Below are 21,496 nucleotides of genomic sequence, written 5' to 3'. Positions count from 1 at the left end.
TTTTTTTTTTTTTTTTTTGTGGTGCTGGGGATTGAACCGAGGGCCTTGTGCATGCAGGGCAAGCACTCTACCAACTGAGCTATATCTCCAGCTCACTTTTAAATTTTGATATGTAATTTTTATCATGGCAGCTTACTTCATTCCAAGCAGTTTGTTTATTTTATTCTTTGTATTCTAGGCAATGCAAAGAAACAAGTTTCCAAGAAAAAAACTTCTGAGAAAAAAGGAAGGCATCAGAGAGAATGTCCTCAGCATTCTCCTCTTGAGGACATTAAACAGCGGAAAGTATTAGACCTCAGACGATGGTACTGCTGTCATTACAATTTTTACTTTTCAATTTTTAAAATACATATTTTGGCAATAACTTTGGTATTATAAGTTAATAAATCATATGTGATAAATATTTCTAGTTCTCAGATTATATCCAGGATTTATAAATATTCAAAGTGTACTACAAATTTTTGGAGTAGATTAATTATGAGCCATGCCCATGTTTCCCAGACTCTCCTGGCTATTAGAATAATCTATGTGAAAGAAGAGGTACTGGGCCCTGAATTAGAATAAGATATATTCCATGCTTTTATAATTATGTCAAAATGGATTCTACTGTCATGTATAACTAAAAAAGAATCATCTGTGTAATTCCATATTATGGTTATCTAAATGGTCATATTTTGATATAGTTATATGCCTAGTTTTTCTTTGCTGAAGAATTTTAAAGTAAATGACTGAAATCAATCATATTTTACATAACATGCCTAAGTATCATCTCTAAAAAATGGCTTTTATGTAACCAGGTACTACTCTCAGATCTAATAAAATTAGCAATGTTTCTTTAACATATAAATCCTAGGCTGAATTCAGTTCCAAGATTGTCTGAAAATGTCTTCACACCTAGCCCATAGATTTTTTTTCCTAAGGTAGAGATAAACCATTGAAGATTTCTTAATGAAAGCCATTTTACAGAGATAATCTGGGAGTAGTTAGTATGTAGTATGTATTGGAGAAGAAACACAAAAATAAAAAATTAATTCAGACTTCTTTGAAGAATGGCTTTGTACATTTTTGCTTCCAGCCTTTTAGACTTATGATTTGTTTTAATAACAAGTATGTGTAATTAAATGTTAATGTTATAACATGTGAGGCCACAAAGACAGACTAGGAAGGACAGATGGGAGAAATGCCTTGAGGGGAATAATTCTAGGGCTATTTTCCACTAAGAGTATTGCAAGATTAGGGTTGGAGTAGGAAAGCCTATAAAAGATAGTAAAGTGTTGGTAAAAATTTTAACCTGGTGGAGAATAAGACCAGTTAACAAGTTTCGATTGATGAAGAAGTATGAAAAATTTTAAGGGAAACTTTCCTTGCCCTCTGTCTTTTAAAAAAAAATTAAAATTTTTATGCTTTAGGCCATACTTGGTATTACAAAAAGAATTTGTAGGCATATAATACTTCCAAATATTTGTAAAGATAAATTCTGTGACATATAAAACACTGTATATTATTGGATTTGTAAAATAATCCCAAAGGTTGAGGCAGAATTGTTCACAATAGAAAAAAGAAAAAGTCAATAAATGAATAAGTTACTAGTGCTTCATCAGGGTGGACCACAAATTAATCACTTGTCCACAAAAATTTCTTACATTGAAATTCATACTCACATTGATTACTTTGAATAAAGACAACAGCAAACTGTGGAGATGCTTTCTGGTGGCCTCCTTGTTTTCACTAAAAAAAAAATCAATGGTATTCCAATGGATTAGTGGTCACTTTGAACCTTGGGAGGATCAAATGTCTGAGGAGGAAAACTAGCTTGATGAGATGCCTTGGGATGCCCAAGATTTGTGAAGTGTTTAAGATGGAAGTGGGGGGGTGGGGCTGATTTCAATATGACAGAGTAAGTATAGGCTTTGAAAAAAACTCCATTCCTTTCTGAAAACCCATGAATAACAGCAGCAGCAGCAAAATGAAAACCAGGGGGAAAGCTCCATCTTCTTTAGAACAAAGAATTAGCAATATCCCTGAACCATAGCATCTAAAATGTACTTACCATGTCCTGTGCATACTGGATCAACAGAGAGAAGACTCAGAGGAGCACAGACTACTGCAGACCTCAAGCAATGCAGGTCTCCTTAAATGTTTATGTGATGGTCCCCCTAAACCATCCAGTGAGCCTTTGGTCAAGGGATGAAAGCAATAAAGTCGGGGAGAATCTGCAGAGTTTTTTTTGTGTGTGTGTGTGTGTGGATATTCAGTTTAACATGGCAGAAATGCAGAGGAAGACACTGACAACCACCACTTTATCATCTTACTGCCTAACTTCCAGTTGTAGATCCATATACTGGGAAATTAAGAAAATAATCCCTTTTACAATAGTATCAAAAGTAATTAAATAATTAAGCCTAAACTCAACCAAGGATGTAAAAGACTTCTTCACTGAAAGTAACAAAACATTACTGAAATAAACTAAAGACACAAGTAAATGGAAAGCAATCTCATGTTCATGGATTGGAAGACTCAATTATCATTAAAATGACTGTAATTCCCAAAGGGATCTATAGGTTTAGTGCCATCCCTATGAAAATATCAAAGGCAATTTTTGTAGAAATGGAAAAAGAAATTCTAAAATTTGTGTGGAACTTCAACCTCTTCCCCCATGCATCTGTTTCTTCATACCTATCTGTTTGTTTTTCCTTCTTAGAAGGACACCAGCCATTGAATTAAGGGTGTACCCTTCTTCAATATGTCCTCACATCATTAACTTGAATATATCTGCAAAGACCCTATTTCCAAATAAGGTCGCATTCATAGATATCAGGAGTTAGGCTTATCTTTTTAGGGGACACTGTTAAACCCATAAAACTTAGCATATTATATCAAATGACTGTGATTAGTTTTTGTGTCTCAGGGTCTTAAGTTTCACAATTCGATCTATATATTTGAGGGTCATTGCTGATTTGTGTACATATCTGCATCATAAATTCATATACAAACATATACATACAAATATACATATGTATGAAATTTTTCTTTTTTGTAAATAATTTTCCAGGTAAGACTAAAACTGTAATTACAACGATAAGGCTTGTTTTTCTTTTTTACTTTGGCTACTCCTTAGTACCTTCATTAGTTAGGAAAACATCATTTGAAAGCTAACCTTATTTCTTCTTTAAAACTGAATCCTGTAGTCTGTTTCTTTTCCTTATGTCCATGTGAGTCTTTGTCATTTCCCTTGAAACTTGACTGCTTGGAAAATTGTCTGGGCTACACAACTGAATTGTGCCATGTAAGGGTTTTGTGTTTCATTTTTAAAATCCTCTGTGACAGTTCTGCTCAATGGATTCTTGTTCAGGACACAGTGGGTGATAAATGGATGTCTTTTAGTTTGAGTTGAAGAATCTCCCTGTAAACTTGAAATGTGGGGGACAATGCTTTGCCCTGTTTCTCCAGTATTTCAGAGGTTGCAAATAATTGCAGTTGCTGCTCAGCTAGGCATTCAAGCTGAAATTGAGTAGCTGATATCTAAATTCATATATCATCTATTTTTCCATTAGTTTGGATACTATTTATTTTAATAGTCATATTAGCTATCCTTATTAAAATAGATGATTTTTTATTATTATGCATTTATAATGTTTAATAAGTACAGAAATATTTTAAATGAATAAAGGTTTCATATTGCTTTCAGTGATCAAAACTTTCTTTATATTAACACTTTAAATCATCATTAGATGAATATTTCTGTTATTTTTTTTCATATTTATTCAAATGAAGAAAGTGATCTTTTATTTTTTCAGGTACTGCATAAGCCGACCACAATATAAGACTTCATGTGGCATCTCCTCATTAATTTCTTGTTGGAATTTCTTATATAGCACAATGGGAGCTGGAAGGTAAGTATGCCACTTTATTGGTTTCTCCAATTCCAAATTTGAAAGTGGTTTGGTGTTGTTTCTGTAATAGAAGGCGGGATAGGTTTTTCATAAATTAAGAAAAAACTGCTGAATCATATTATTAATCTTTAACTTAAAACATATGCATGTCTTCAATAAAATAAAAACAAAGAATAGTGCTAAACTATGTGCAAGCCAGACTTATGTAATAACATTGAGACAACCAATAAAAAAAATAAATAAAAACAAAAAAACAAAAAACAAAAAAACAAAACAAAACAAACAAAAAAAAACATTGAGACAGATTTTTGTGTGTGATTGGAACTGTAAAATGAAAGGCGGTGTTTCTCTTATAGTCTTCCACCTATTACCCAAGAAGAGGCTTTACATATTTTGGGCTTTCAACCCCCATTTGAAGATATCAGGTTTGGCCCTTTCACCGGAAACACAACACTCATGAGGTACGAAGCACTACTTCGAAGCAATCCGTTGTTTCTAGTTCTGCAATATACTGATACTGTAGGTGTGTGTTAAACCATGTACTTTGATGCTAGTCTCTGACCGGTCATAGATATGTTGAGCTTGGGTTTGGCTTGAATTTCTCTAGAATTCAAACAACGGCCTTCCTTGTTAAAGAATTGGTGCTATAAGCAAATTTTCTTGTTATTTTCAGATGGTTTAGACAAATTAATGACCACTTCCATGTAAAAGGATGCTCCTATGTTCTATATAAGCCTCATGGGAAGAACAAAACAGCTGGAGAAACGGGTAGGTGAACATATACAAGATTTATGCACATATGTGTGTGTACACACACATACCTGCTTAAGCATCCAATTCAAAGATTGGCTATTTGATTCATGGGACATTATGTAAAGCCTCAACACAACCTGTCACTTTCATATCTGTTTATCCAAATGGAAAATCATGATAGTAATCTGTAGGGGACTCTTCAATATTCAGTTGAATGTTTACCTTTTCTGATATTTGCATGTAGAACTTTTAGAACTTTAAGATCTACCATAAACATGACTGTGACACACTGTTTGTATTGTCTGGGTCTAGGCTATGTGCATGTGTGCTAGTGAAATACCTTTGGGAATAAGCATAGAATTGCAGTTCCTTTTCTTATAAGGGAATGAAAGGATTTAAGAATATCTGATGCCAGACCTGCATGATAACAACAGGACAACAGACTGTGAAAGTGACAAAGCTCTATTATAAAACTGTCTTGATTACAACAGAGAAAAAAGTGGACTTGATTTTAAAGATTAGTTAGCCACTAATTAAGTTATTTGTATTATTGAACAATGTCCATTTGAAAACTATACATTAATCTTTTTGACTTTACAAATCTGATAAATGTAATTTCATGTTAAAGAAAAATGACTCTGACAGTTGTGAAATGGAAGGAAGACAACTATTACACTAGGGAAGAGAGATTGGACTCAACTCCAAAGACAACAAAGACAGCTGGGAACTCACAGTCAAGGAGCAGAGTCAAGGGTCAGTTACTAAGAGGAGACTTCAAGGTTAGGAGGATTCTTATCAAAACAGCATATCAGTCTCCCTGCTTAATGTAGATCAAGGGCTTAGACATCAAGGATGGGGTGATAAGGAACTTGATCAACTACCAAGAGTGGAAGATTCTATTTAAGCTGCCTTAACAAGATTCTTGCAAAAACTGGACACAAACCCCAAGGTTGAGACTGGTTGAGAAGAGGGCTCAAGGATTGGTCTAGGAGAGAGCTGTTATCAATAGAGGTGTATGGTTCACCAAGGTCAGAGATTTGAACATTGAGTAAGGTGCATTTCTGTTGACCTCTGTTGGGTTTATCAAGTTGGTTATGAAGTGGGCAACTTGGAGAGTATGTGTTGGTTTCTATGTATGCTCGTTTGTGACCTTGAAAAAAGTAACTTACTGTGTCCTTGTGTAAACCCTTTGTCTTTTGGTATTAGTACTCACTCTATTGGGCATGGTGAAGATAAAAGGAGACCTATTTGTGACTCACTGAGCTCCTTGTATTGTGTGGAGTGAGGACTCCACAAGCACTAGCTTCTATTATGACTGAGTTCTGTGCATTCACCTGGGGCTTGTCTGTCCCTGTGGAAAAGACAGCTTGAAATGTTGTGTCAATTTTTTTTTTTTTTTTTTAATTTCTAGGCGGACTGTTAACACATCCTTCTCAGTAATGAATCAGGCAATTAAAAAGTTTAAAAGGATATATTTTCCAGGTTGTTCATTTTTCTGGTTTGCTTTTGATACTGTCCATTGAGTTTGAGTGTTTTAATTTTTTTTTCTATCACAGTTTTCATTCGAAAGCCCCTGATTCATTGAGCTTCCTGGCTATTCAAAATAGGCTGCAGGCTGCAGTCTTGGTTTGGCCTGTGGGCGGGAGCTTGCCAATCCTGACCTTAGCTGATGATGCCTATATACCGCCACCTGACACTTGAGGGACTGGCAGCTCTCTTGCCAGTCTCTTTGCCGGGCTTTGCTGGGCTTCTCTCTCTTATCCTCTTCTTCACAAAGTACAGATCATGGTTAGCTCTTTGCACCCTGCTTATGGAAAGGCCTGTTGTGGAACACATGGAATGCAGTGTTTTCTTACTTTGACAGATTGCTATTTAGCTGCTCATCCTGGACTCAAGTTCGAGAAGGACTGTTTCTTCTGCTTGCCACACAAGATCAAATCCCTCCATCCCCCAGAATATCACATTTTGTGTGTGCCTCTGATAGAACTTTTGTTCCATGCCTAGGTTGTTCTTAAAAAATAGTTTCTTCCAGGGCTGGAGATGTAGCTCAAGCAGTAGCATGCTTGCCTGGCATGTGCGGGGTGCTGGGTTCGATCCTCAGCACCACATAAAAATAAAAAATAAAGGTATTGTGTCCACCGAAAACTAACTAACTAAATAAATAAATATAAAAAAAAATAGTTTCTTCCAAAAAAGCCTGAGCTTCCTTGAGGCCAAAATCTTATCATTTATGCATTACCATCCTGATACTTTGGTGCTCATAAGCAGTAAATTTAATAAATCCTAGGATGAGGCAGTGAGGCAGGAGGAACTCAGGAGATGGGGCCAGGAAGCTTCTAGAAGAGAGTTTTGCTTTTTCTTCATCTAAAAATCTGGCCTTCTTCCTTTGGAAGTGCTCTTTGTCCTGACATAGGAAGGAGACACTTAGCTTCCTCTTTCTTCAGCAACCCTTCTTCTGGCTCTAGCCTGCTCTCCCTCCCCTCCCTCCCCAACACCTCAGCATCTGCACTCAAGTGCTAGCCCTGCCCATCTGGTATCCTTCTGCTGTCTCTTTGAATCTTCCTTGGAAGTTTTTCAGACGGCTAGTTGTTATCTTTTCCTAAAGCCTGAAATTTACATTTAGCAGTGCCCTGGACATTGCCTTCTGTGTAATAAGTGTTCAGAAAAAGGTTAAAACCTCTCAAAAATCACTTCTAAACTGTTTCATGGGACTCTATGTATCTTTCTTAATGGAGCATGGACCAAAAGGTAGGAGTAGAAATAATCAGTGAGGGGCATTCACACATATGTGTAGGATACAAGGAAAGTCATGCTGTACACTTCCTGGGCTGTGTCCCAAGGCTGTGGTCTGAGTAGGATCCTGGGAGACACTGGATAAGGACCCGTATTCCTTTCATGTGCTTGCCTTTTGGGCTGCTGATCATAAGAGGATTTCATCAGAGCTTTTCACAGCTTTTGGCAGCATCAAGATGGAGTGGGAGAATGAATGAAAAGATGGGTCAGTGAAATTAAGGAGAATCAAGGGAATCATGAATACTCAGAAAAACTAGAATATGAAAGAACATAGGATAGCAAAGAAACTCTGGGTATGGAGGAAACATGAGTCATATTAAATTTAATCAAATTCTCAAAGGAAGAAAATATAAACCTTAATTAATAACATACTAAAAGGGCCCTGGATAAAGTTGATTCCCCCAAGGAACTGCTATTCTGGTATTTTATAAGAGTTTTGACCAAATGTTCTGGACAACTTTAAGATTTTATACCAATTTTATTAGAAATTCTCACTTATAAGTATTTTGAAGTTGTATGCTTTTAGAAATTTTCCAGTAGTCTGGTACCTCCCAAGTTCTTCATGACAAATTTAAGTGTAATGATTTGATGGACATGCTGTCCAGTTATCTTAACAATCTCGAATGTGCAGGATTTGTGGTACGGGGTTGCACTGATTTTTTTGACTTGTGTGTTTAAACTTCCTCCAACATACATCTAGTCTCTTTTCATTTGAGGAATGGGATAAACTACCCAATTTCCTTTTTTTATTTATTTTTTTTATTTTTGGGCAGGGAGGTGAGGGATCCGTGGTGGTTTCTGCAAATTTCTTTAAGTTTTAGTAAAATATTTTCCCACTTTTATTCCTATTTTCCTTTTCATTTTAGAACACTTGAATCGTTCCTGTTACCTTTTCTATGTGAATTTCCTGAAGGTTAATTAATCTGCTTACTGCCTGGCTCCTTGTCCATAGGGATGGTCCTGTATAGCCCTCTGATTCCGTGTGTGATGCTCATGACCTTGAGCATGTTCCCTACAGCTTCTGATTGTATTCAGGGAGGAATGAGGCTCCGTAGTACGAGCATTTTTTCTGATTTCTCTCACTGTAGAATAAAGAATTACAGAGATAGGCTTTTCTTGATTGTGTCTTAAGTATTCAGTAGTGAAAACCTTTGTCAGTTGGTGCTACTTGCTTTTAAAATATAACCTGAAATGTTTCTTCTTTTTATGTTTAAATTATTTTTTATGGATGTTTTTCACCCTGGGCTTGAGTTTTCCTGGGACTCTGCTTCTTTGACAATAATTCCCTTGTGCTTGAGCACATGTTCATTTCCAGTGGGCCCTCAGTAAACTGAACTTACTCATGGAATAAAAGTGAAGTGTAGAGATTTTGATAAAATTTAACTGTTAATGTGAGTTGAAGTATTTTTTTCAGAGGTGTAATTAGTCTCAGTATTAGCCATCCATTCAGATAGCTTGGCTTAACCACAATAATTATACCAGGGAAGTCCAAATTAATTTTTTTTTATCAGCTGGCTTGGGAATTTGACTTTTGTTCAGATGTCTACTTTTTGTTTTTCCAGTGGGTATTGCAGTTCATGACTTTGCCTAACAGAGAATACCAACCTCTTCCTCATCATGACATAACCCACACATATCCTACCCATGGCTGAGCATCCCTGCATACCCCAAGGGGAAAGTGCATTAATATCCATTTTCCTTGTCCACTGTTTTTCTCCAATTCATAATAAACACAATCCCAGGTAAATCTCTTCACCGTGCAGTGCTAACTTCTCTTTCCTCCCTAGCAGCTCTTGGGTGCCTGCCTGTGGCACAAACCCCCAGTATCTTTCCAAATTGATGCAGATTGTCCTTCCACTGCTGTCCCATGTGTACCTGTGGTATTCAGAGCTGTCAAGAGGGTGAGGCCCTTGCAGGATGATGGGATGCTGCTGAATGACTGATCACAGTTCCAGAATCTCTTACCTTTTAAGTCGTAAAAATACATTCTATTAGATTCTTTTAGAGTTTGCTGGAGTCTTCTATAGCTGATCAGTCTCTCTTATGACAAGCTCATATTAAACAAATCTTAAAAATGTCAGATGTTAATGCACTAAGGTGAGACTCATTCTACCTCCTGGGCCTGAGTTCTCTTGTTGGCAGCTCAACACTGGCTTCTCTTGATGGTACAGCAAACCTGCTAATTCCTATAGTTTTAATCTCTTCTCTCTCCTCTGTAAGTTCATGACTCTGTTTAGTGGTGGTTGCGCTGTCACTTAAGTTCCAGATTTTTTAGATAATATACAGGTCTAGACTGCACTTTGTTTTGGGTTTGGCTCCTGTCACTAACACATTCATGCCTTCTCATTCACAGAAGCACTCTCTTGGATGAAGACTGTAATGTATTAAATACTGTATTTACTGTCTTTTGTTTCAGAGGGTGATCTTTTTCTGGCTTTGTCCTGAAATTGTGGGGGTGTCCTACGGTAGGCTTCTTTCTACTATTGTACCTTCTGTTCTAAACCAGGAGACTTGCTGTTCCCTGACACATCCCTCCCACTCCTGTGGTTTTGTTTTCTCCTCACACCCTTTCCTCTATGTGGGTTGTTGAAATCCCGCCACCTCATTAAGTTCCATCTTGAATGCTACATCTTCTTGATTCCTCAAACCCAATGTGCACTTTCTCCTTTGAATTCTATATCTGTTTTGTAGTCCTGTCTTATAACCCCTTATATTAAAGTCACTTGTATCATCTTCCCTATCGTTTCTTCGTAGTATCTGGTATATTTACAAGGTGCTCATGAATTGATTTAAATTAAAATTTCCTCTTAACTTTAGACCAGTGACTCTCAAACTATGATTTCTGGACCAACATCGGTATCACCTGCTAACTTGTTAGAAATGCAGATTTCTTGGTCTCCACCATGGACCTGCTGGCTCAACTGCTCCAAGGGTGGCACCAGCAGTGTGTCCTTTGACAAGCCCTTCATTCTCAGCTTTGAGAACCACTGACGTAGCCTTCCTAAGAGTTGGTATCCAGCCTCTTTATCAAGAACATGGCTTTCCATTTGTAGGAAATACCATCATTTCAAACTGTGTTTAGATGCATCCTGGGGATTCTGGACTGGTAGGGGAGAGGGTGGCACCTGCAGTCCTCCCAGTATTTTTTCATTAGCAGCTCTGCTTTTATTCCTTTAATGGACTAGTCTGCCATGAAAATTTTCTTTGAAGAAGGGGCTGCATCTTAAGAAAAGTTTGAAAATTGCTGATCCAAATTTGTTGGCATGAGGTTGGCAAACTACTGCCCCTGCTCACAGGGCCTGATGTGTCAATAAAGTTTTATTGGAACGCAGCTTCATCCATTGGCTCACACATGCCCATGCTGCTCTCAGGCCACAGTGGCAGAGCTGAGTTGTGTGAGTAGTGCCTGTGACCTGTAGGCCTAAGGTGTTTACTAGGTGGCCCTAGAAGGAAAGGTTTGCTGATCTCTAACTTAAGCCACACAGAATGATGTCACGTACCTCGAAGTAAGAAGAAAAACATCCCTGAGTGTCGTAAACTCACCAACATTCTAACATATTACATCATGTAGGTAGATATTCAACATATCATATATAATAATAAGCCCATAAACATCACTGCAGAGGAGAAAAACCACCTCCCGTCTTCCAGAAAAGTAGGTCACATCAGCAGACAAAATGATGTGAGTATTAAGGGTAGCAGACTTTCTTACCTACCTCATTTGCTCATGACATCTTGAATACATTTTAGGACATTAAAGTATTACTATTCACAATCACTAAACTTTTGTATTACATTTGAATTAAGAAAGAAGGAAAATATGAAATACATAAAGATTTCCACTGGGAAAAAATTATACTGAAAGTTCTTTTGAAAAACTTTTAAATTATTTTGGAAAACTTTTTATCAGTTTTGCAACCTTAAAAAGACTTAAAATGATTTTAGGAGTTTTTCTAAGTCAGTTGTGTATATAAATGTCTTATAATTATTGAGCTTATAAGATGGCTAAATCCACACATTTAGATTTATATACTATCCCAGAACCTATCTACAGTCAAGTTCAGTTTTGGAAATGAAATGTTGACTCTTTTCTGAACTTCAGTTCTTAAAATTCTTCATTTAGAGCTGTCCAGGTGTATCAGTCTTTAGATCATCAGTAAAACCCACAAAAAACTGACTATCATTTGTCATTATGAAATAGTGATTGTGGTAGAAAAGATCCCTTAGCTGTGCAGGGATGCCCTGGTGGTAGAAATCTATACAGAAGGTCCAGATGAAGCTTTGGGGACTGAGGATGTGGGTCGGTAGCAGGGCACTTGCAGAGCATGTGAAGCCCTGGGTTCAATCCCTAGAACTTCCAAAAAAAAAGAAAGAAGAAGAAACAACTTTGGAGAAAGAATTTAAGCCAGAAACGTTATGTCTTCATGGGCAGAGGAGACACGTGGGAGATGTGGGAAGCGGACCTCTTGCTCCTTTCCCTAGTCATTGCCCTGCTGTTTTTAGTGGTCTTCAGCTATTTCAGGGCCCAGAAAATCGATCATTGTAACTGTAATTTGCAAGCTTTTATCTACTATTTTTAGGATTTCCAGTTTTAATGGGCTATTTGTTAATGAATAATTTAATTTCTTCCAGGAATGCAAGTTAATGAAGCCTCAGTTAATGGCTTTGGGTACTGAGTGCTGGTAAAAACTTGTTTCTTATGGTAATGCTTTAAAAATTGCTTGACAACTCTTATAGTTATGGGAAATAGAGGAGGAAGAATGGTTAGAAGAGGTTGTTGTCATGCTCCAGCCTGACTGAGGTTCTTACAAGAACAACTTTGTCTGTAACTTTTGAAGGAAGATGTAGAGAAAGAAAGTGTTTTATTGGGGGAAGTAGGCGTTTTTGGAGCCTACTTATTACCTGGAATCTATCTTTATCTATATATATCTGTGGTCTTTAAACTGAGATGAACATACTACAGCCATATTAGAATATATATCTTTATTTTAATCTAAATTAAAGATTTAACTTTTGTCTCATTAGTATAGAAGTGTATGTATGCAATGGATGAACAAATGTGATTAAACTGGGCATGGTAATTCAGAATTTTGAGTGATAGATGTGCACAACCAGAAAAGTTGAGATCATTGCTGTAGGCACAAGTTACTGGGTTTTATATAGGAATTAAATATCATAGACAACTTTGTGTATTATTAGGTTTGGGTAAGCAAGGGCATATTCTTCTATTCAGTGTGTCTGAATTTCACTCTTAAAAAGTGAAACTAAAAATAAATTCATTAATCTTTTGTACCTTTCAATATCTTCTCATTCCCCCCAGCAATGTCAGTGTGTTCCAAGCAATGTCTTTTCTGTCTTTTGGTCCTAACTAGTCCATTGTATAAAGCATGACCACTGCTTTATGGGCCCTCAGTGTGTTTGGTTCTGTTTTGGTAGCGTCAGGAGCCTTGTTGAAGTTAACGCGTGGATTGAAAGACGAGTCACTGGCTTATATCTATCATTGCCAAAATCATTATTTTTGTCCAATTGGCTTTGAAGCAACTCCTGTTAAAGCGAATAAGGCCTTCAGGTAAGCGTTTGTGTATTTTATCTGGGTACTTTGACAGGAAAATTGTGTTGTAAAAAGTGTTTTAAGGAATATTAAAAAATATTGTAAGTCTCCTAGAAGTTGAAAACTTAGACTGTTCTTTAAAGATTATATATAGCTTTTTTGCAGAATTGTGTTTAATCTTAGTTTAACACATATCCATTTTACTGTTGTATAGTCATCATAAGAGAAAGTCATTTGAAGACTCACTCTTATGTCTCTTATAAAATAGTTCCAAAGGACTTTCCGTACTGTATCTCTGTTTCCTCATCCAGTGTCCCACGTGAACAATGTATTGAGAGGATTGCTACAGCCCAGTAAAGTGAAAAGCATCTTCCATCTTCGAGTGAAAACCATGGGATTTTATCTTCCCTTCTTCACCTGAAAAACATGCAGTGTATCAGGGTTCTCCCTTTGTCTTGGTTGCAGGGAAACTCAGAGCCCATTGTTATTTCTAATGTCAGGAACTATATTACCTTAATGGTTATATTTGCTTCTTTCTTTTATTAAAGAAAGACCATTCCAGACCTGTTTGAGTTAGAATTTCCAGGGATACGTCTAGGAAATCAGTGTAGTTAAAAGTTGCATTAGTGCATCTTTGTTTAGGTTTGTAATTTTATTGCTCCTGTGGAAATTTCTTGGTTGCATTGTGAGAGGAGAAGAGAGATTGAAGAATGCTTGTAGCAGGCTAGGATTTTTTTTTTCCTTCTAGGATTTGAAGATGATATATAAAATCTTTGAGCCCTAGATTTTGAGTAGGGAATTAAGGCTTACATTTAATTTGTAGGTTGTCTTTAATGGCCTTCAGAAGTTTGCCCAAGCTTAAAACCTAATATCCATTTTAGATTAATGAACGCCATCTTTGAATGCATTTTAGCAGACCCTTTGATATATAGTTGAGGCAGTGTACTTGAGGGGGTGAATGACATTTATTACGCTTACCACAAATGTATTTTATATTTAGCAGGGGTCCTCTCTCACCACAGGAAGTAGAATATTGGATCTTAATTGGAGAATCAAGTAGAAAACATCCTGCCATCCACTGTAAAAAGTATGTTGACTTTCCTGTTTTTTTCTTCTTTAATGGAGACAAGATTTAGATGTCATAAAAAGCATGGACCTCAATTGTATAAATTAGATGAGTTCTGATAAGTTTATCACCCCATGGAGACGTGGTCCATTTTCATTGTTATAGAAAGTACCCTCATTTTCTATTCTTGTCTGTTCCCACAGGCAACCTGAGTTGAGATCTCCTCATCATATTTTTTCTTGGCCTCTTCTTGAATTTCATATAAATGGAATGATACAAAATTCTTCTGTGTCTGCTTCTTCATTTAGGAAACATATCTAGAACCTATATTATTCTATAAAAATTTCAGAATTTGTTGATTCCTACTTAAAAACTTGTTGAGATTTTGATTAGGATAAAATCCATAGAATTCATAGTTTAGTTTGAGGAGAACTGACATCTTAACAATATGAAATCTTCCAATCTGTGAATGTGGAATATCTCTACTTAATTAAACTTTAATTTCTCTAGACAGTGTTGTGTATTTTTTAATAGTCATATGTAGCTTTTTTTTTTTTTTAAGAGAGAGAGACAGAATTTTTTAATATTTACTTTTTAGTTTTCGGTGGACACAACATCTTTGTTTGTATGTGGTGCTGAGGATCGAACCCGGGCTGCACGCATGCCAGGCGAGCGCGCTACCGCTTGAGCCACATCCTCAGCCCATATGTATCATTTGTTAAATTGCTTCCCAAGTGTTCTATATTTTTTGATGCTATTGTAAATTAACTTTTTAAAAATCAATTTTGTCATCATTTGCTGGTCCTATACAAATAAAAAACTGATTTTCCTATGTAGACCTTGAATCTTATATATTTAACAAGTTCACTTATTAACTTTAGGAATTGTTCTGTAAGGCTCTTGGATTTTCTGCACAATCGTGTTGTTTATTAATGGAGAAATGTTATCTTTTAATTCTTTTAAAAATTTAGCTAGGCATATGGCCTGTGCCTTGAGGCCAGACTGGGCAACATGGCAAGACTCCATTTCAAAAAAAGTTGATTATAATTCCAAAGAAATAAGACATGTTCCTGCCTTCTCCTGAAGGTTGTTATCTAATATGCTGACATATATTTGTTTTGTAGGAAAAGTAACTTGTTGTAAACTATGATCCTTGACAATAAATACTTGGATAAACACAATTGTCATAAAACAGGAAGTTTTTAAAGCTTAGTATATGGAACAATGCTGACAAGAATTATTGCCAATTATTGTTTTGTTAATATTGTAGTTACTTGGGCTTGTGAAAGAATATTATGGACCTAAAGAAAGCTGTGTTGTATTCTTTCTTTTTAACTATAGATGGGCAGATATTGTTACTGATCTAAACACTCAAAATCCAGAATACCTAGATATTCGGCATTTAGAGAGAGGGCTGCAGTTTCGAAAAACAAAGAAGGTAAGAAAAACACTGTTGCATTTGAAGGCATTTTTCCAAATAACCAAAATGCAGTGTTTTAACTCAGCATTCTTTAGGTGGTAAATAATAGAAAGTTAGTTCAGACCATATTGGACAGAAAATTATCTTAAAGTCCTAAGGCTGTGTTTACAACTCAAGGACAAGGAGAAAAGCCTGGAGTCACCAGGGAATGGCACCCAGTATAGGAATGATAGCAGGACCCACGTAGCTAGTAATCACTTTTATGGAGGTCATAGTTTTCTTAGCTCTCTTTTCCTCTGATTATTTCTTGAAGATCATCATCTTTCAATTCATGTCTCCCTTTCAGATGACCAGTCTAGACCGAGACTGTCCTGCCTTGGTCTAGTTCCATCATCTTGGCTGAACTAGGACCAAATTAATTATGATCATGGGTCAGAGCCATGTGTTCAACAAGGCTGAGAGGGAAGCTCTCAGAGAAAAGTAGATTGCAGTGTGGATTGCGTAAACATCCCTGATATAATCCTATAATGTAAGAGCACATGAAGAGTGGGAGAGGAAGAGGGATGATCTTGGTGTTTGAATTAGGCAGAAGAGGCAGCGACAGTGTGTGTAGAGAGGCACCTGGGGTGGGAGAGGTGTTTTGGCTCCTGTGGGCTTTGTTTTGTAAAGACAGTGTCAGGAATGATGCATAGGATAGTGTGCTCTGGTGTCTGACCAGAGAAGTACTGTTTTTAGGAATGTGTAAGGGCAAAACAACAACAAACAAAAAAGGGGGTCCATCGGGACCCACACATTTATATAATTTACTTTTCTATATTTTCTTGACCTGCCTTTTTTCTCTTTTCAGGTTGGGGGGAATTTGCACTGCCTCATAGCATTCCAGAGACTTCATTGGCAAAGATTTGGGCTTTGGAACTTTCCATTTGGAACCATCAGACAAGACTCACAACCTCCAGCACATGCCCAGGGCATCGCCAAATCTGAGAGTGAAGACAATATCTCCAAGAAGCAGCATGGGCGTCTGGGCCGGTCCTTCAGTGCTAGTTTCCATCAGGACTCATCATGGAAAAAGATGTCCAGCATCCATGAGAGAAGGAACAGTGGCTACCAGGGCTACAGCGACTATGATGGGGATGAGTGACCCTGCTGGGCTCTCCGCATGGTGTCATCCACACAGCTTACCTACAGGACTGCAGTACGATAGTGGAAGGTTGAAAAGTCTACATTAATAGAACAGATCTCGTGGTACAAAGCATAACCTTATAGTTCTTAGTAAATAAGCTTATATATGATTATCATGGGCGATTTCAGATGTATAAGCAGATAAGCACAGATTATTGCCCTTTTAAAATTAAGAGTATGTAAACAATCTAGACAAAAAGTTTCATAAAATCCCAAAATTTACAACTATTTCTAAACAGAAACACAAATTCACTTAACAGCATCAAGATTTGAAATACTTAAGCATGAAGTGATTTATGACTCGATCCCTAGCTAATTTGTTACAGATAGTTTTATTCCTAAGATGAAGATGTAAAGCATTTGTCTACCCTTAAAAAATGGGGGCTGCCAATTTCTAGGTTTTGCTCATGGTTAAAGCTCATTTAAAATTATTTTGAGTCTAGTACTTCTTTCACTAATAGCAGTATTTTGCTTGCCTCATTTGTCTCCCGATTAACTGTCTCAGGATTCTCAATAAAGAGGCAAAAGAGGAAAGACTCAAAAAACCTGGTCTTTTCTATTGGTGTAAAGGGTGACTTAGTGCATTGATTCCTTCATGACTTTCCTGACTGTTAGTATCAAATATTGACAAGAACCTTAGGTTTTGAAGACTTCTGTAAGTCTAGAATAAACCTGGCTTAGTGATAGAATAGAAGAACAGTGGCATCTGAAGTTTCTGTACCCAAGCTACCTTGCAGGGAGATTTTCTGATACTTGACTGATCCCTGGAATGGCATCGTATATGTTAATAATGGCTTTGAAGATGCATCAAGAATGCCCAGGTCACTCAGAGGGCACTCTCCACATTCTAAACTCTGAGCTGTTTCTTTTTTTGATCCAATTGTCTTTTTGAAGTGAGTTAAATATTTTGGAAGTGTGGATTTCATGTATTTGAGCTCCTCTCTAGCTGCTGTCAGTTCTTCTGCTGCTGCCAACCTGTGACTCACAAACAACTAGGATCTCTTGTTCTTTCATTTTAGGGGTTTGTTCCAGGACTTACAACAGTAGCTTGGTGATTACAAGGTGCTGGATATGTTGGTAACCACATTGCAATACACCTCAAGGAGAGGGTTCAGACTTTTATTTTTAAAATAGTTTCATTTTTTTCTCTTGAATTTTATATCCATTTGTCCACATACACATGTCTAGCCTACAGAAAAGGGATAAATATTATGAAATGGTCATTTTTCTGAAGAGAATATTTTGCTTGAAATGCAAAGGACTGAAAGATTTGTAGGTTGTTGATTTTGTTACTTCATACTGGAACTTTTAAAAGGTTTTCATCAAATAAAATTTTGTTTTCTACTTTTAATCATGTGTTATCAAACTTTTGTTTTAGATAAAAGGGTATTCTTTTATGTACATGATAATTTGTCTGTTCTGCCTAACTAGTGTGTTATAGGAAACCATCCTGAATCTTATTACTTTTGTAATCAATGAAATAATATGCATTATGATGACTATAATTTTAGATGTCTATACGACTTTATAATAGAAAAGTGGAAAATGTGATTCTTATATTACTTGAACCAAATGAAAGTATAATTTTTCAAACATGGTTGAATATAGGCTCTTTCATATAGTTCAACTGAATATTTTAGAGAAGAGGTAGGTTGAAAGAGCAAAGAGGAGAAGAAAGGAGAAAAATGGAAAGTAAAAGAAGATATTAAAGAACAAGGTGATGCCTAGGAAATTAGAGTTTATGCAGTCTGCATACTAATCAATAATTTTTATAATAGTCTTGATACATGTGATCACTTAATAACTTGGTTTACAAGTCTGGCAGTTATTTGGAGCACAGTGAGGTTTAGGTATTGTGGCACAGTTTTACCAAAGATTGTTAGCAATGGGAGATCTATTGTATACTTCTCTTTGAAAACTAGTAACATTCCTACTCTATTTTATTTCTTGGTCAACTCATATGAGTCTCCATAGATGCAATGAAGGTTTAAATACTGGTTTTGCACTTACCAGATATATTGCCTTGGGGCACATTAAGATTAATTTTTTTTTTGTGCTTATTTCTTCATTGGTAAATGTAACAATGGTTTGGAAGAATGAATAACCTGATATGTGTCATGTTTAAAACAGTGCCTTATGGATAGAAAATACTATTTAAGTCCTTACTATTATTATTCTAAAATATGTCTGTTTTACTGTTTTCATTCTTAATAGAGAGCCTTTTCAACAGCATCTGAAAGAACTAATTCTTTGTTAATCCAATATATGCCCCTTAGTTGCTATTCCTTCAAAGGCATTTCATACTCAAGAGCATTGCTTTGATGTTAAAAGCACTTATATCACTCAAATGGCCACACTGGCTAATTGTTTTTATTTAGCTCTTAGCCAGAAACAAAGCTGATTTAGATCAAATCCTGTAACTATTCCTTTTCAGACTGCTATTGTTACAGAGCTACATCCTATCAGTAGGCCAAGCTGATGCAGCAGCTACAATTCTTCCCAACTTTCCTTCTCTCAGACACTGCAGGAGCTCAATCAGGTGCTCCAGGATCTGTCACATTCTTCAATTTAACTCCACATGCAGCATTTTCACCCTGCCAGTCATTCACTCAAAAACTAGTTTGAGTGCCATTACCTCCTAGGCGTTTCACTTTAGAACTGTGATCTCAAATCTATCCTAAAAAAGTTATAGCACTCCCATTTTGCTGGCAGGAACTGAGGCTGTCATGAGTGAAGAAACCTGTCTAGCACAACAGAGTGTCTTGGTATGCTACAGCTACCATAGAAAAATACCTCAGATTGTGTGGTTTAAAAAATAGAAACTTGTTTTCTCACAGTTGTGGAGTCTAGAAGTCCAAGACAAGTTCTTTGTAGGTTTGGTGTCTTCTCAAGCCTTTCTTCAACTTCTAGACCACCACCTTCTTACTGTGTTCATTGGCTTTTCGTATTTGTGTGTGTGTGTGTGTGTGTGTGTGTGTGTGTGTGTGTCGGGCAGGGGTATCCCTCTAGAGTCTGTGGGTCCAAATTTCTTCTTATAAAGATAACATCAAATTTGATAAGGGGTTAACATAATGGCTTCATTCCCCTCTTATTTTTCAGTGGTGCTGGTGATCAAACTTAGAGCCTTGTACTTGCTAAGCAAGTGCTCTACCACTGAGTGATCCACCAAGTCCCTAATACCCTCATTTTAACAATCACCCTTTAAAGATCTGATCTTGAAATAGAGCCACATTCTGATGTACTGGAGGTTAGGGCTTCATCATATGCATTTTGTAGGACAATTCAGCCCATATCACAGTTTTTACATGGCTTAGATGAGATCTGAACTAACATTTGCCTGACCTCTAGGAAATATTTTTCTACAGGGTGCAAGGATGGAGAGTTTTAGACCAGGGACTTGAGAGGTCATTTAGGCAGCATTTATGAATGCCTACTATGAGTAGAAGTGGGGGATGAAAGTCAACATGATAGTTCTTGGTTTCATTAAGTTTATAGGTTTCTGTGGTTTGGGGGCAAAAATTAAATATGTAATTAAATATGTAATTATACTACCCTCAGTAAAACACAACTCTGAACAATTTCTGGGTACTACTTTACCACGGAGGAAATGTGAAAAGCATTTTGTAAGGCTTATTCCTGATGGAAAATTGTAAGTCAACTTAACATGGCTACTATGAACTAAGTTTGAACACAAATGGTTTTGCTAAAAACTGGTTTCTGATATTTTTAAGAAATTTCCTGCTCTTTTAAACCAACTTTTTTCACTGGATTGGAATCTCTTCTCAATACATCACTTAAATTTGAACAAATGTGTAAATTAATACTTTCACTTGATAGCTAGTGCTAAAAGCATTGCACACATCACCTTTTAACCTTGCCAAGTCTGCAAGGCTGCTTCTGTTATGCTGTTTACCGGTGACGAATCCTTGCTTCCCCAGTGCTGAAGTATTAACACCAGAGAAGCACGCCAAGGCAAGTTTAGAGTGTAACGTAAAAGCTTTATTAAAGGACAGCAGAAAAGACTTCTTCCCGCAGGAAGAAGGGGACCCAAGAGGTGAAATCTGTGGAAGGGCGATGTCTTCCCCTTTTCATAGCTAAGGTCTTTTTTCAGTTTTCCGAGAGGGGTGGGGGAGACGGGAGGGCTGAAAGAGTAATATTGGCAGGAAGGACTTTTGGATTAGCATCTCCGTGTTTGCTGGGAGCTGCTTCATTAACATTTCCTTGGGATGAGCTCTGGGCCTTGGGGACATTCTCAATACCCCTTTTCCTGGACTCTATTCTCAATATGGCCTCCATTCTCAGTATTAGACCTAACTACACTAACTACCTATCTGTAAATCTAGCTTCACTTCTATGTGTACATCTGAAGATAAAAATTCTTAACAAATACGATCTCAGCAACTTATTAATGAGGTACAGTCGTGATTTGAATGTTGGCCTGAGGGCTGGAGCGCCAGACTTTCCTGGAGCTACTCGGCCAATTCATTTCTTGCCATTTCTGTCCACAAACAGTGGAATTCTAAGTTTGAGACGCTGGGTGAAGCTTTGAACTCTACTACTTCTATCTAGTTACTACACGCTATTGTACAAATCCTGCCTAAAAAACACCACAACCACATGGATTCCGCACAACTGGAGGCTCACTGGGGGAGAAACGGGTGCTGAAAAATCACATAAAGTCGCCACCCGCAAAAACAGTCTTGTGGCCACATTTGATGACCGTGGCACCGAAGAGAGCACCTAGACCCAAACACTGGGGCGGAAACGCTCCCTCGCTTCAGGAGTGCAGTGGACGCAGTGAATTGACGTCATGGACGAGGGCGGGACTTCCGTCCCAC

General features: G+C 37.1%; 1 protein-coding gene across 5 annotated transcripts in view; it reads left to right on the top strand.

Annotated features, from left to right (window-relative positions):
- Nucleotides 1-18,009, top strand: part of Bivm (basic, immunoglobulin-like variable motif containing) — a 32,757-nt gene extending 14,748 nt beyond the window's left edge. For 3 of the 5 annotated variants that reach the window (XM_048800652.1, XM_015484098.2, XM_048800653.1), the window contains exons 3-10: nt 179-305; nt 3,798-3,893; nt 4,250-4,354; nt 4,567-4,661; nt 12,876-13,008; nt 13,991-14,077; nt 15,398-15,494; nt 16,324-18,009. In XM_048800652.1, the coding sequence (XP_048656609.1) occupies nt 179-305; nt 3,798-3,893; nt 4,250-4,354; nt 4,567-4,661; nt 12,876-13,008; nt 13,991-14,077; nt 15,398-15,494; nt 16,324-16,617 (1,034 nt within the window). In that variant the 3' untranslated portion in view covers nt 16,618-18,009. The remainder of the gene's footprint in view (nt 1-178; nt 306-3,797; nt 3,894-4,249; nt 4,355-4,566; nt 4,662-12,875; nt 13,009-13,990; nt 14,078-15,397; nt 15,495-16,323) is intronic. The other 2 variants (XM_015484099.2, XM_048800654.1) reach the window with 2 other exon arrangements.
- Nucleotides 18,010-21,496: the final 3,487 nt, after the last annotated feature.

The sequence above is a fragment of the Marmota marmota genome, unplaced genomic scaffold (genome assembly GCF_001458135.2).
Source record: "Marmota marmota marmota unplaced genomic scaffold, marMar, whole genome shotgun sequence".
Taxonomy (NCBI): domain Eukaryota; kingdom Metazoa; phylum Chordata; class Mammalia; order Rodentia; family Sciuridae; genus Marmota; species Marmota marmota.
This window is presented reverse-complemented; position numbering and strand designations above follow the sequence as displayed.